This window comes from Misgurnus anguillicaudatus, chromosome 21 (assembly GCF_027580225.2).
Source record: "Misgurnus anguillicaudatus chromosome 21, ASM2758022v2, whole genome shotgun sequence".
Lineage (NCBI taxonomy): Eukaryota > Metazoa > Chordata > Actinopteri > Cypriniformes > Cobitidae > Misgurnus > Misgurnus anguillicaudatus.
The window spans coordinates 26980167-26997476 of record NC_073357.2 but is presented as its reverse complement, the minus strand read 5'-3'; the positions used below and the strand labels follow the sequence as shown (position 1 = coordinate 26997476).

At 37.0% G+C, this 17310-nt stretch overlaps 1 protein-coding gene across 1 annotated transcript; it reads left to right on the top strand.

Annotated features, from left to right (window-relative positions):
• Positions 1 to 606: 606 nt before the first annotated feature.
• On the top strand, positions 607 to 9939 carry nat8l (N-acetyltransferase 8-like). Its single transcript, XM_055199861.2, has 3 exons — positions 607 to 1032; positions 2223 to 2387; positions 6957 to 9939. The coding sequence occupies exons 1-3, from the start codon at positions 717 to 719 to the stop codon at positions 7322 to 7324; spliced, it is 849 nt and encodes a 282-aa protein (XP_055055836.1). The 5' UTR covers positions 607 to 716; the 3' UTR covers positions 7325 to 9939.
• Positions 9940 to 17310: the final 7371 nt, after the last annotated feature.

The window sequence follows — 17310 nt, the reverse complement described above, 5'->3', positions numbered from 1 at the left end:
CCTGCATTAATATGCTAAACGACCTTTAAACAAAACTATAATAGGGAAAGAAACACAAATGTCATAAGAGGAAAAGGTTGTGCCAGTTAAAAAATGGAAATCTGCAGCATAACTTAGGTAGCCTACCACTCTTAATCTCTAAAAATAAGCAATCCGGTGGACACTGACAAAATGCAGACGGCAGAAAACAAACCCCTGTCATCCGTATGAGCATCATCTCTGCATTCGTATTGTGTAGACGGGTGTCATAGCCACTGATATGGCGCTCATACGATTAAAGACCGGGGTGTCTAATGACGTTGCTGATGTGCGGGGTTCATGGCGAGCCCTCGCGTGTTCCAAAGCGCGTGGGTCATACGAAGCCGTCCGCATCCCTCCCCCACAATACGCGTATGAGGAATTTCGCCGGTGTATTGACGGGAGAACGATACTTTGAAAAAAAAAATAGACACTTTAGGGTGTTTCTTTGGTATTCTCGCCTCCCACCGCTGTCATGTGGCACGGCGCTGTATCCAATCAGCGAGATGAGGAGAACGCCCCCACCCCAGAATATGAATGCGGATTATAAATGCCGCTTGTGATGCACCGGCAAGTCTTGGTCGTGAGGAAGCTCAGGGTTGCAGCAGCAAACCAGTCTTTTTCTTTCCATAACAAAGGAGACCATCATCCATTCTTTATTTCTTCCTCCCAATTCAAGTTCATTTCAGGCCAGTTGCATGCATTGTTCGTCTCCCAAAATGGTTTGCGAGACTAAAATTGTTGCCGACGAGCACGAGCCCATATCTGGGACCAAAAAAGATTCAATGATAATTTCCTCCTCGCAAATGTGGACGTCCGCGTCGCCTTCTCCCAGTGCGCACGAAAGAAAGGTTGAAAAACGGGACCGGGTTTTTATTCGCGATTTCCAACATTCGGACCACGAGGAAGTGCGCCGGATCTTCAACGAGGGAATCATGGAGCGGATACCAAATTCGGCATTTCGGGGTCTAAAACAGCAAACTCAAATCCAGTTTATCTATGCTCTCATCACAGGTAGGTGGCCAAACTAAGGGTGCACGATGAGCGTAAAGGTTTCTTTACTTTTCCATCTGCACCTCATATAAAGTCACTGCGCATTCAAGCTCAATCTGAACGGTTTGAGCAAACGTACAGCATTGAAAGTATCCATCAAATGAGCGTGCGGAAAACACCAATCCAACTGTTACATTTTACGCTCCACACCGATCATTTCATTTCTGCGTACGCTAACTGTTATCTTGAAACCCCTTGACGCATTTCGATGAAAAAAAAATCGCAGTATATATCATAAAAAGAAGGCACAAAGACAACCCAGCAGCAATTTAAAGCATGCAGCATGCGTGTTCATGCGCGCTGGCTGGCTGAATGAATGAATGAATCCCGCGCGCGAGCGCACCAATGGCACTGCGTTTCCCTTATACGCCTCATGTTAGTGCACGAAATCCTGTTTAATTCAGCTCGCATGTTGTGTTTGTTTGGACATATGTTTTAATATAACGATATCTATAAGATGTTTGTTTATTCTCATGTTTACTAATGGTGTTTTTAACTCCATGCAGTAGGCTATAACTGTTCTATGAACACCTTGGCGATCCTTCCAGACAGCAGCCCGTTAAAGTTACATTGAAAATGTATTTACTTAACAATTCACACGAATGAATGGTGTCACAGAGCACGCTGCATCACTGTTTACTACTAAGTACACAACGCTTGTTTGAAATCATATAGATGAGCCATACCACAAAGCATACTTTGACGTCTTTTGGCTCAAGTGTAGCGAAAAGTTTGGGAGCGCAGGTTTACTTATTGGAGTAAAGAAGAAGCACGCCTCTATGTTGACAGTAAGCAGTGGGCATCGTGGGGCAGGAGAATGGGTGGGCAATGCAAAGCGTGTGCATCAAGTAAGTGTGCTCACAAGGGCGCCCCCTAGTGACGATATTCACACTTAGATGTCACTGGGTTCAACTTCAACATCCAGGAGGTTTTAAATTGCATTATTTCTTTGTAAGTGTTATTTTACCGGATACACAGTTCAATGAATCAGTTTTCCATACTGCATCTCATTGCCCTGGTAGATCGGGGTCTTATTTCTCTGCACCCTGCTATTGTGAATACTTGTCTGTTTCTTTCTTCTCTGACAAAAATCAAACATTTGATTCTTTTTTCTGACAGGTGTCGTTTATTTTTCTTCCATTTCTCCATAGTAATGTGCTATGTTATGACCAAATCCTTCACACTTACCTTCTGCATGCCCTTTATTCTCATGGGCGCACGTTATTACTACAGCAGAAAAGTCATTCTCAACTACCTGGACTGCGCTCTGCACACTGACATGGCTGACATTGAGGAATATTACATGAAACCCACAGGTAAGGGGTTGGCAAAATTGCGCGCACACACACATGCTTTTAAGGGGTTAATCCGAAAAGTAAATTCTGTCATTTACTCGACATCATGTCATTCCAAACCTGTATGATTTTACAGAAAGAATTTAGGCAGAATGATAGGAACTGATGCTTTCGTTATTCACTTTCATTGCATCTTTATTATATAATACACTGAAAAAAATGATTTAAAATTTTTAAGGTTAGTGGTTGCAATCAATTTATTCAAGCTACATTTAAACAAAAAAGATTAGTAAAGTAAAATAAAGAACTTTTGTTTAAATGTACACTGTAAAAAAACTGTTAAATCAACTCAGATTTACAAGTCATGTCAGAGACGAGTTGTCACAACTTATAAAATTAAGTTGACTTTGCTCAACTATATTTTATAAGTTATAACAACTCACCTGTAGTTATAACAACTCATCTCTAGTCAAGATAAATAATAGTAAGTTGAAATGACTTGTAAATCCAAGTTGATTCAACAAAAAAATTTAAGGCAGCAAAGTATTTTTTTACAGTGTAGCTTAAATAAATTGATTGCAACCACTTACCTTAAACAATTGAGTAAATTGAATGAATAATTTTTTTTCAGTGTATAATAGTGACAGGTGACTGTTAGCTTCAGCCTAATATTTCCTTTTTTTCCCATATAAGAAAGTATTATGGGTAAGGAACAACATATGGGCAGGCGGGTGAGAATGGTCATTTTTGAGTGAACTGTCCTGTAAATGAAGAATTGGTGTTCAATGTTCAATAATATATGAAGAGTTTGGTTCCAAAACGCGATAAACGCCATTTTTGAAAAAAATGAGTTACTGCCAAAATCAGTATTATATCAGGTCAGTAGTTAAAAGTAAATAATAAATTTTACGCAAAATCCAATACCCGCCGTGATATTCTGTCATCTTTTCTCCCTTTTTTCCCAAAATGCGACAAACGCCACTCCTGCTTTTTTACAGAACGCAATAAATCCATTCCTGATATTACAGCCCACCAGTCACGCAATGTAAACAAACAATGGCGGCGCGCTGAGTACACGGAGTCCTAGTTTTCCTCATCTACTTTGTACTTTGTGATCAACAAACAAAACAAAATAATACTTTAATAGCATTGCCAAACCTGTGATGGTTTTCTGTGACGGGAAAGAAACGTAAGCCATCAACAGCCAATAATTTCCGCGAGAGGCACTCGGTTGCTTGTTCTCCCGAAAGCATCAAGCTTCTCATGCTAAAACATTGTGTTCTTACAAAGTAAGTGTTTTGGTTAATGCCATTAATGTTTATTTTTTAATCATTGCATACCACTAGTCAACTAAATAAATATAAAATGGTAAAGATGAATGCACATTTATACATTGATTTAATAGATTTATAGCATTTTGAAATAAAAAACTGTCATGGATCTATTGCATTTTGTGGAAAAAAGAATTAGTTTTTATAATAAATCTTTGAAAATCAAGTTATGGATTTGAATTTTTTATGTTTTTATAACCTAAAGATGCTATGTGAAAGTTTGTAACAGAAAATAGTGGTTTTCATCTCGTCACTTTCTTGGTATAGAAAACACGTTTTTACCGAAATTTGTCAAAATGGATTTATTGCGTTTTGGAACCAAACTCTTCATATATACTAAAGTATAGCATATAACATAAATATGTAGAAATACAAATATATATATAAATTTTGAATGAATTTGTCATCCAATGCCAAAAAACAGATTGAAGACGTGTATATAGAAACTATATGTAATCCTAAACATTTTTCGAGTCCAACAATACACTAGCCTCCATAGACATTATCCAACAAATGCAAGACTCCCAGGATCACTTAAATGCTGCACTTTCATAGTCCAGGATGAAGACTCATAAAATATGCAGAATGTCTTTCTCTAGGCTGCGCACGATAACTGTCCCAAGTCACATGGCCCTATTGATTTCATGCTATTAAAATGCTGACACAGCCTGTATTGCGGCAAACTCTGAATTACAACTATCATTTTTAACGCTTGTCACCTACACAACAATAAAAATAACTCTAAAAAAGAGCACATGCATTTCCAGTTTACTGATGACACAGCTTTGCTATTACACTGAGAAAAGTGAATTCAATCAAGTGCTTGCTAAAACAGGGTCTTTGATTGATTACTTTGGCCTGAGGCTCTTTGCCCCCTGATTAAAATATTTTATTGCCATCAAGACTTCCATTAGTCATGTCTGAATGGAAGACCATTAGAGCCACTTGATTGAAAGGATTTCAAGAAATGATTTCAGGCAGGTTAAACTAGTAAATAATGTTTGTATGCTTCTTTTAGTATATTTAAAAAAAAGTTATAATCACATGAGCATAGAGGAGCACAACAGAGCAATATGGGCATGTTTGCGCATTAGATATGGACACATAGCCACTGATATTACTGGAAAGTTATAGTGATATATACCAACACATACACACACAAATGTGTTTACCGTCTTGAACAGTCTAACTAATCAATACTTTAATCTACCCAGCTGTGTGTGTGTTTGATTGTGTGTCAGCATGTGTAAAAGAAATTCCCCCCTGTAATTACAGACCACTCGTGGTGCATCAAGCCTTTTATATATTACAATTTGTAAACCAAGTTATAGATCATAATGCAACCTGCAGAATCACAGTCACACACGCACACACACACACACACACACACGTTCGTGTGGCTGAAAATACAAATGAGGATGTCAGATTAATTGTATGATAAACTGATTAAAATCTGAACCAATGGTAACCCCGATTTACTTTTTTTTAAATAGACTTGGTTAAAAATATTCACAGCCTAAAATATGCGTGTTTATCAAAGGGTAATTTTAATCACAGCATTAGTCGTTCCTTTTAGTCATTAATAAACACTGGTTGTCAGAATCGCGCTGCACAGTTTCTGCATGTACAAGCTTCTTATTCAGTTAGGCTCCAAGTGAAAGAGAGGATTGAAGACTTGGGTAGGGGGAAATGGGGGAAGGTGTGAATCAAAGCCCTGCTGTGTGCATGTATGGTAGTTCTGTGTAGTGGCAGCATGCAGACAAAGGATTCCCCCAAGGGATTGCTATGCTAAAGCCTGAAGTATAGTTCAGTTTTAGGCACGGGGTGAGCATACAGTGCGCAAATTTTGTCATCAGAATAATTGCAATTTGTCGCATACGTAAAACGCCTGTGTCTGCATAAGAGTCAGATTAACTACGCATTGGAAGGCTGTGTGTTCGACTATGCACACTTTAAAAAAAATATAATCCAAGCTTAATGCAGCATCCAGCATCTCTAAGAAAAAAGTGGTAAATTAATGGGTTAGCGGTCAGGGTGAGTAGGATGCGTCTTTAAAGGATTTTATATATATATATATATATATATATATATATATATATATATATATATATATATATATATATATATATATATATATATATATATATATATATATATATATATATATACAGAGATCTGCCAAGCGAATAAATGTGAATTGAAATAAATTTGGGCATAAAGAAATTTATTTCAAATTTAAAACCATGTATAAGTAAAACAGCATTTGATTTTTTTTACAGTATAACATTTCTGAGTAATACCACATAGATTGAAAACAGCATGCCTGACACTTGGCTAATGTAGGGTTGAATTGAGATCAATCGGGAGCAGACTACAAAGAGAAAAATGTAAACAGTAACCCTTACTAATACAATATATGAACAGAAGTACTTATTAGACAGCAGAGGCTGGGGTTATGCAAATTTATGTGCACGCCTAATAGCAAATCTAATGGGTGTGAAGCGGAACATTCAGTCCAACAGTGATTTATAGTCCTCTTTAGCCAGTGAGGTCACGCAGTCATGACTTATTTTATTCACAAGTATAACAAAAATATTGTAACATTTAACAACAATATGTCTCTGTATATGTGAAATCAGCTAAAAATAAGTGCATTCATAGCATCTGATATAACAGTTTATGGCCTTATTTTATTTAATGTTTTTAATTTATATACACTTTACATTATAATAAATGCTATACATTTATAGTATTAAAATATATTTACAGAGATGTGAATTTGTACATTTTGCAAACAGGAAACCTTTGCCAAAGGTGGGAAAATGTGTCAGTTAAATTCAGGAAGTCATACCATATCACATAAATACATTTCAGTGCATCCATAATGGATTGAATAGGCTTTATGCCCAGCTGCACTACTTCCTGAACTTCAGCTAGCTCCTTGTTTCCTGTCTGCCATTATTGGACAAACTGATTAATCCAGGTGTGCCTGACCTCAGTAGTCACAACAATAATCAGACACACCTGGATTAATCAGTTTGTCCAAAAAAGGCAGACAGGAAACAAGGAGCAGGCTGAAGTTCAGGAAGTAGTGCAGCTGGGCATAAAGCCTATTGCTTAAAGTTCTAATGTTGAGAGGCTGAAATCTCTCCAGTTCATAATGTAACACTATACAAATTGCTAAATAAGCATCACATTGGAGAAAAGTTTTTTTTGCCCAATAGCCAAACTGAATCCTCTTTCTCTTTGATTCCTGCAGGTTCTTGTTTCTGGGTGGCAGTTCTGCAAGGCCAGGTGGTGGGCATCGTGGCAGCCCAAGGTCGAGAAGATGAGAACACCGTTGAACTGCGCCGCATGTCCGTGGACTCGCGCTTTCGTGGAAAAGGCATCGCCAAAGCTCTGGGTCGACGCGTTTTAGAATTTGCAATGTTAAACAACTACTCGGCCGTGGTTCTGGGAACGACCGCAGTCAAGATGGCCGCCCACAAGCTGTACGAGTCATTGGGTTTTCGTCGAGTGGGAGAAACAGATGACCACAAGCTGCCGGGGATGACCGGATCAACGCTGGAGAGGCTCTTCTTCCAGATTCGCTACAGCCGGTACCAATTACAGCTTCACGAAGAGTGAGGGACAGAAAGTAAACATAAACGTGAAAGAAAATAGAATACAGACAACGCCACCGGCAACAACCCTGAACCATCCACTGACCCGGTCCTCTTCTACCTATTTATTTATGTTTAGTTTTTTAAAGTCTGTTCCGACAATTCTCATTACATTCTTATTTTATGCTCATTTTTCGAGGTTTTAGAAGATGTTTATTTCGTTTCACTACACTAGAGATTTCCGCTTTTAGTTTTTCTTTGCAAGGTCATATTGACACCCTAAACCACCATAACCAAGTCATAAGCTCCAGTAATCTTGTTTGGATTGAAATTTAAATTTCTTCCCGTGAAAACCATAGAAGGTTATTTCTGCCTCTGACCCTTTTCCAAACCATCTTAGGAGCCGATCCATAAAGTAGCACAGACACTTCAAAACATTATAGTTAATAGAGTAGTAGATGATGTAGGGACTAAAGGGTTGGAGGTAGGAAAAATTTGATCTTTTTTATGATGTCACTGTCCTCTTTATGAAATACACAAGAACCTAAAAACAGCAGCAGTCTGGTGAAATCAAACAGTCCATCCAATTGTAACTTGTAGTCTGAAGCACAGCATTTCTAACCGTCTAACTGTGCTTTTATATTATTTGTGGAAAAGATTTTGTTCCTGTGTTGGTCGAGCACATTCGGGTGTTGAGCGACAGCATCAACATGAAAAAAATCAGAAACCACCAGAAAAATAAAACCTTCCAATAAAAAAAAATCTTCATTAGGTTGACGTTGAAGTTACATTTAGTGAAAGTTAAGTTTACAGATGCAAATGCGTTCGAAAATCGAAATTAATTCTTATAAATACGATTATAAGACCTATTTGTGAATTTAATGAAGCTTTAATAAGTACTTGACTAAACTTTGTTTCTTGTTTCAACATACAAATTACAATTTACGAAAAAATCTAATCTAAATTGTCGACATGCTTCCCAATTGATCTATCAACACAATATCTAAAATATGATCATCAAAAACTGAACACGGGTGGCATAATAGCAGCAATATGATGAAACATAAATTAAACTGAGCACAAATTTAAATTTGGATAAATATTAAATCGGTCTGTTTAAGAATACAATAATATAAAACTTTATATACTGCAACTATTTCATTATGTATATGTAAAATGTTTTAATACATAATCTCTCCATTCTCCCGTTATAGTACCAGCAGAGGGAGAGATACAAACAAAAACGAGCCTCATCTGTGACATACTGTTGTATAAAGTAAAAAAACGAAATGTGATAAAAAACACATAGAAGCAACATAGTAGTGCAAACCTCGCCAGTTTTCCTTGACTTGACTTTAACCCCACCTCCATTCAAAAATCTGACTGCAACCCTGGGCCTGACCCCCCTTACGTCCCCAAACCCCCATTTCTGCATGCCCCACTGAGCCTTTTTTCATTCTAGCTTGTCCTATCCCCTTACTTCCCTCGGTGATGTCACAGTAGCAGTGTGGAGATTATAGGGCGGGGTCAACCAAATAATAGGACTACCCACCAGCTTGCTGCTTCGATGACATCACAGCTGCCAATAAAGTAGAATGCAAGAGCAATGCAAGTGTGTGGCATGCCTTTGTACCTGGTTTGTGCGTACAGTGCCTGCCCTCAAAAAGAAGTAAACTATATTTAAAGACGTGTAAAACAAGCTTTTTTAACTGAACATATACCAAACGTGTGCGCTTAATCGTTCAAAGAAATTATAGTTGCATGAAATGTCTTTGAATGAAATATTTGCAAGAAACACCATTTTTACATGGCAAGTCTTAAAAGTGGAACCGTTTTGACTTTTATGTCATTTAAGTTCATTCTAAAATTTTTAGGGTGATCGTTATCTTATTTTACAATACTGTAAGATGTCATTTTTTATCGTAACTCCTTGGAAATGATCGAATGCACTGTTTTGATATCAGATTAGCTGAGGAAGGACATTCCTAATTTGAATAAGGCACCTAAACAGCAATTCTTATTTAAGACACAAATGTGCCAGCCAAATTAGACATAGCACTCACCAGTCTCCCTTAAAACAGACTATGTATTAAATGTCTAGTGAAACTGCATTGATAGCCTTGAGTGGAAAGGTTGGGATAATAAAATATGTAATGTGATAAAGCTGACGGGCTACAGATCCCACATATCTGGGATGTTTACTGAGTAAGGTGAAGGTTTTCTGAATCATTTGTGTGCTTATCTGTTCTAGATTTCCGATAAAACACTCTAAACTACATATATGGAGTATAGTATGAAAATATTAATACAGAAAATATTTTATACTGTATTGCCACTGCAGTGTCAGAAAAAAACAGTACACTTTAAAAATATTTGAATATGCATCTTAAAGGTACCAGTGTGCACGCTTTAGGTACAAAGGTGTGCTTTTCAAAAGGGTGACAACTTCTGTACATTTTTTCTGAGAGTGTTAAAGGGACACTTTTTTGAAAACAAGGCTCATTTTCCAGCTCCCCTGGAGTTGAACATTTGATTTTTGCCGTTTTGGAATCCATTCGGCTGATCTCTGGGTCTGGCGCTGGCACTTTTGGCATGGCTTGGCACGGTCCATTGAATCTGATTGGACCATTGGCATCGCACTCAGAAAATAACCAAAGAGTTTTAATATTTTTCTTGTTTAAAACTTGACTCTTCTGTGGTTACATCGTGTGCTAGGACCGATGGAGGATTGAAGGGTGTGATTTTCTGGGCAGATGTGGTTGGGAGCTGTGCTCTCATTCTGGCGTGGTGGTCGGGGACTTTGCTGCCGTGTCATGGCTGAGGGAGGCGCAGTGATGTTGCGCAGCAGCCGAAAATAGTCCCCTTAGTACCTTTCAATAGCAGGGGACTATTTTCGGGCACTGTGTGGTGTCTTTGCGCCTTCTGCAGCCATGTTGCGGCGGCGGGGTCCTTGATTGTTGCGCCGGAATGAGAGTATAGTTCCTGGCCATATCTGCTTGGAAAGTCACAGCTTTTATTTTTCTGTCGTCTTGGTGCACGATGTGGCTACAGAGGAGTCAAGTTTTAAATGGAAAAAATGTCTAACCTCTTTGGTTGTTTTTGGGCGCGATGCTGGTGGTCTAGTCGGATTCAATGGATTGTGCTAAGCTATGCTGGGAGTGGTAGCGCCGGACCCGGAGATCAGCTGGATGGATTGAGAGACGGTGAAGATGAAATGTTTGGCTCTGGGGGAGCTGGAAAATGAGCACATTTTCAAAAATAGTGGATTACAATATATTCTATCCGGCCTTTGGAATAAATTAATTCAAGATTCGTATTGACAGATAATCAACAGAAAAAACACACAAATGGTGTATCTCATTAATCTTAATGGTATAGATTACAGTCCTGGCAAATGTGAATGTACACGGCAATCAGTAATGTATTGCGTTTTTCCAGATTTGAACAGTGATGTATTTTTGGGGCCTTTTGCTATAAGTGTTATTCTTCTGTAGTGCAATCGCCTTGACTTTTAAGCGTATTACTCTGAATGCAGTTAGCATGGGATTGGGCATTTCAAGTATAAGGATGCATGTATTGTTGCCAGATGAAAAGAGCCTTACTGTAATGCTAAAAGTGCAAAGACACGAATCACAGCTCGTGTTAACGAATGCGTTAACCAGCCCCTGATCACGTCACTAGTTTTGCACATGCTAAAGGCTCGGTTAAATTGAAATACAGTATGTATACAGTTAGCATGATGTATGCTGGGTGAAGGGTTTACCCTACAGTCACATTAGCTACAAAAGTGAGCGACACGCACTCGTTTGATGGGCGTTCCTTGGCTAATATCTAAAAGCGGTATGAAAAGTCACTTCAGAGGTATTGTTAAGTTACAAAAACTATGTTTTTGGATTTTAAAGTATTTATTTCTCGATAAAAGTCACAAAATATATGAGATAAAATGCTTATTAGATATATACAGAAATATGCATTTTCCGCCATCTTGAATTATTTCTTCGACTCGGCCACAGATCTACGTCACGCTGCCTTTCACTCCGATTGGCAGTCGCTTTGTGGCATCGCTCAGCATTTGCATAAAATAGCCTTCTTGTCTACTTTGGCCCCACCTTGCTCGCGCAGCGGCGAGCTCGTCACTTGTCGATGGCAAACGGCCACTCCCATTGAAAATGAATGGTAGCCTGTCGCTCTGTCTCTTGTAGCTAATGTGACTGGGGGGGTTAGAGTTGTAACTCGGAAGCAGCTGAAACGGTCAAGGGTTACAATGGATAACAATTGGCTGATGAATGTTTCTGAAATAATTTTGGAAGTTATTAGGGAAGTATAATAATAAAACTGGGGTTTTACCCATGCAGAAATAAAGTGCATTTTTGTACATACATTTCAAGGGTTGAAAGTTATCGATGATGACATGGGGCATTCATTGACCTGGGACGGCTGCTACAAGAATGTTTCAATTTACAGAGGAGGGAGATGGAGAAAGGAATACACTTAACTATGTTTTGTTTTGTTATATCACAGTCCCTCTATATGTGATAAATGATATGTGTGTGTGGTGCATCTCTCTCCTCCCTCATGTTTTTGGTTGAAGGTGCCAAGGACATAAAGGCACTTACAAGCATATTTGTATGATTATTTTATTGGTTAATTTTGACTTAATCTATTTTCTTTTACTAAAATGTTTGTTTGTCATGCTTATGATCCACTATAATGTATTAATATTGTTTGAAAGGGTAAATTTGCCAAAGTTGAGATGTTTGCTGTATTTCATTCTTTTGCTGTTTGTCTTTGAAATGTACAGTTGTTGCAATGACTCCATATTTCTAAGATTGATTTTTTTTTAATCAAGCCCATGTGCCATTTAATTAAGCAATAATACAAAGTATCACAGTAAAAAACCTTAACATTATCCATGAGACACAGGACTTAGTGTTAAAATGCTGCAATGATGTTCAATCCCTCACACTTTACTGGTGACAGTCACTAAGATGTTATTAGTATTGGCACAGCAACATCAACACAGGCAAGCCAAGACCTGAACCTATGTGTGAATGTGAATTTCTTTTGTACTTTCCTATTATAATTTTTTTGTTTCTAATTACAACTAACATGTTTTCTTGTATCTTGAAGATGAATTTTTCAGTTTACTGTGACTTATTATTGTGTTGTACCCATAAAGTGAAACTTGAGCATGACCGAGTGAAAGTTCGGAAGCATGGGCCTCTGAAAGTTGCGTCAAGCTCAGACCCAATAAACGGTCAGTCCTGAATATCCACCAATTCACCGTCTCAAATAGTCTGCAACAGTGATCAAACCCAGAATCAACAACATCAATTTCACAAGTGACGAAACACGCACAGGTTCATATTAAGCAAAAACAGTTAACTTTTTTATTAACATTTTAATACGTGTAAAGTGTAATTTACTGTAAATAGCGTTTGACGACATTTTATGATCATTTTGTATCAGAAACTATATAAATATAATTATTTTAAGATGTTTACAAAAAACAAAAAAAACTACTTTTTGATTCCAATGTCAATAATCAGCTCACATTTGTGCCAATCGGAGCAAAAGCAACTTTCAGAGTCCCTGCAGTCCTTCTTTCAGCAATGAACTTGTAAAGGGGCTTTTCTTAAAAGCAAAACTATACCGGTAGTTATATCTTTGTTATGGGTAATCCCTGGGAAATGTATGGCACTTATGAGGTAATTTCACCAAAATGGCTCTTATACTTTTTTGTTTTAATACTCATGTTTACATTTTTTTGTGTAAGTTGGCATTATTTGTTCCAATCATGTCAGCATGCTGATATCAGTCATTGGCTGCCTGTAACTATTGAGTCAAGCTCACACAAAGCACAGCAGAGAAATGATATGCAGCCATACTAGGGGGCGGGGTCAGTTGTCACAAATGGGGAGTGCCCAACAAAGGGTCGGTGTGGTATTATAATAAGGGTTTAAGCCTGGTTGGTGGGAAGGAAGTATGGGGGAAAAGGGGTTTGAGGTTATGGCAAATCTGACCTTGCTTTACCTGTTTGGTTGCAGTGATCATCTGGTTCTTTGAGTTTGAAATCTTTGTACTACCTTGGTGTCTTAAATTTCAGTTTTTCTTTTTTTAAACTGCTGTTTACGCCGCCCCTTCTCTTTTATTTCTGTAATACACAGGAACTTTGTAAAGATGTAAAGAAAAGTTTTCCTGATTCATGGATGAAAAGGATGTTAATACTGTATCAATTAAAGCAACGATGCATAAAGCTTAGAAATATTTGTCTTGGTGGGTTTTGAGATACTACTGTAGATACAGACACATCACGTGTATAACTAAAAGTGGTTCACTGGCTTGTAATAAGGAAACCATTTTAAGTGCCATATAGCACCTGTGTAAAACCTTAAAGGAAAAAAAACTGTTTTTCAATATTTTATGTTCTTACCTCAACTGGGATGGGTTAGTGCATGCCTATCTTTTTTCGATGCGTGACTGTTGCTCTTTGTGCGGCGCTTCTTGAATGTGTTACCATTTGGCCTAGCCCCATTCATCCCTATGGATCCAAACAAAAGTTTTATTTTGTGCCATCACTTACTCGTGTAACTACTCATGTACTCATGTTCTTTAAATAGGGAAAACATGGAAGTGTTTGGTGGCTTCTAAATTCATCCCTGTTTGGAACCATAGGAATGAACGGGGCCAAGCCAAATGCCAACACACCCACGAGGCGCTACACAAAGATCAAAAGTGCACACATTGAAAAAAGATGGGTATGTGTTGGTTCATCTAAGTTGAGGTGGGAACATAGTAAAATATTGAAAAATGGTGGTGTATTCCATTAAGTTGTGCTACAGTGGTGCTATATCACAACTTCTGGTTCTTCATAGGTGCTATATAGCACTAAAATAGCTTTTTATATGATTACAAGCTTTTAGTGGTATTTAGCACCATTTTTTAGAGTATACATTAAAAAAACATTTACAAATTTTAGTTTGATGAGTGCAACATCATTTGCCTGCCATGATGTGATTCCCATTTATTACACGGCACACAGGAATACTTAAGTCTGATATAAACCGCCTAAACTGATAACCGCGCCTAATCTGGCTACTAAGTCATCGTGAAGGTAGAATTGATCATTTACAAATAAACAAAATATAAAGTTTACATCTACAAATGATTTAACCAAATTGCACACATCTCTTGTTTGAATTTCATGTCTTGGCTTAAATCTGTTATGAAACAGAAGGCAGAGGGTCTGCATTTCTTAGCAAATGTGACAAAGTCTGAAAACCCAGCTAAATCAGTTTTGTGATTTACTTGTTTTAACATAAAATCATCCTTCATAATGCAAAGAACATTCTGTAAAAATATTACAATGAGATCTCTGAAAATTGACTGAACAACCAAGTCAAAGTTTGAAATCAATGTAAATTCAATAAGTGAAATCAAACTTTGATGCTCCTAATATCATAATAATTACATTGAGACTTTAGTAGGGCTGCATAACAGCTAATCGCAACTTATCGTTTGCAGAATAAAAGTTTTTGTTTACATCATATATGTGTGTGTGTGAGTTTATTTTGTATAACAATTTTATATATGAAGAGATTTGTTGCAAAACAAGATAACTCCGTTTTTTGTAATTTTTCAGAAATCTCGTTTTTTAGTTGTGCATTACAATTAATATCAATTCAACTGCAGTCGGTTTTGTTTTGATTTAAACCTTCATAAGTTAAAAAATACAGCTCAGTAGCACCATAAAACAAAATAATAACATGATAACATAATAATAAACATGTTTTGACAAAAATGTTAAAAACGGAGTTATCTCGTTTTGCAACGAAACTCTTCATATATAAAATCGTTATACAAAATAAATAAATATATATATATATTTTTTTATTTTTTTTTTTAAGAAAAAAGTGTATATGAAGAGTTTGGTTCCAAAACGCAACAAACGCCATTTTTGAAAAAAATGAGTTACTGCCAAAATCAGTATTATATCAGGTCAGTAGTTAAAAGTAAATTCTTAATTTTACGCAAAATCCAATATCCGCCGTGTTATTCTGTCATCTTTTCTCCCTTTTTTCCCAAAATGCGACAAACGCCACTCCCACTTTTTTACAGAATGCAATAAATCCATTTCTGATATTACAGCCCACCGTTCACGCAATGTAAACAAACAATGGCGGACGCGCGTAGTACACGGAGTCCTGGTTTTCCTCATCTACTTTGTAGCCTACTACGTGATCAACAAACAAAACAAAATAATACTTTAATTGCAATGATAAACCTGTGATGGTTTTCTGTGATGGGAAAGAAACGTAAGCCATCAGCATCTAACAATTTCCCTGAGAGGCACTCGGGAGACGGGTGCTTGTTCTCCCGACAGCATCAAGCTTCTCATGCTAACACATTGACCCCAGAGGATCTTATGAAAAACTGTACATAATTTTACTCAAAGTCAACGAAAATCGAGCAGGACCAAAAACATTTTACAGTCGATCGCTGTGAAAGACGTTAAGCGAAGACGTCAAGTAACCGCAATGACAGTGATCTTAATATGACAAAGTAAGTGTTTTGATTAATAACATTAATGTTTATATTTTTAATTAGTGTGTACAACTAGTCAACTAAATGAATATAACATGGCAAAGATGAATGCACATTTATATAGGCTATTGATTCAATAGATTTATAGCATTTTGAATAAAAACTTGTCATGGATTTATTGCATTTTGTGGAAAAAATAATCCGTTTTTATAATAAATCTTTGAAAATCAACTTATGGATTTGAATTTTTTATGTTTTTATAACCTAAAGATGCTGTGTGAAAGTTTGTAACAGAAAATAGTTGTTTTCATCTTGTCACTTTCTTGGTATAGAAAACACGTTTTTACCAAAATTTGTCAAAATGGATTTATTGCGTTTTGGAACCAAACTCTTCATATATATTAAGTATTCATATTTATATATTAAATATAAAATTATGTGTGTGTGTGTGTGTGTGTATATATATATATATGTTAATATTTCTTTAATATACACATGCATGTTTTTTATTTATATATACACCTAATTATTATAGACAATATACACACACATTTGATGTAAACAAAAACTTTTATTCTGCAAACAATTAGTTGTTATGCAACCCTAGACTTTAGCCTAGATTTTACAGAGAGCCACATATATTAAATCAACGTTTTGTGTGCATATATTTGTTCATGTGGCAAGCAGCTGTGTAATAAGCGTGATAATGTAGATCCTGCCAGTTGTTACTGGAAATAACCCCTCCAGGGTGATACAAGTGATCACCCTGTCTGGGTTTATTCTGTGATAACAACCTGCTGGCTGTACATTATACCTTATGTAATATATAACAATTCTCTAATCATTCCCTCCGAACACATTCCAAATAATGCTCTTATAGGGATAGTTCATCCCTACTTCCATAGTAGGAAAAAAGAATACTATGGAAGTAAATGGGGCTCATGAACGATTTGTTACAAACATTTCTCAAAATATTTTCCTTTGTGTTCATCAAAACACATAAATTAATACAGGTTTGTAACAACATGAGAGTAATTAAATGATGAAAGAACTTTCATTTTTGGGTGAACGATTCTTTTAAACCAAATCTCAGTGATGGGATAATATCTCCACGCAAAGCATGAATTAATGAGTAAGTGAGAACAAACATCATAACCCAGCAGGGTACAATATGGCACGAGCCACATTTGTGCCAGACCTTTGAAAACAGCCTTGCAGGGTTATCATGACATTCAGAGGTGTTACAGCCACCCGTGGGGTAACAGCAAACAATATAATGTTTCTCAAGAGCGCCTGTATTGGTATTGATAATCGACATAATGAGTGGGCATAGATAACAAATCGTGTCTCTTTGTTTAGCACAGAGATGTGTGCTCGAAGGCAGTAAACTGCGGCTAAATGAGTAGTGGGTCTGCGAGGAATCAGAACAGATGAGATTAACGGTTTTAAAAATGCAGTGAGCGAGAC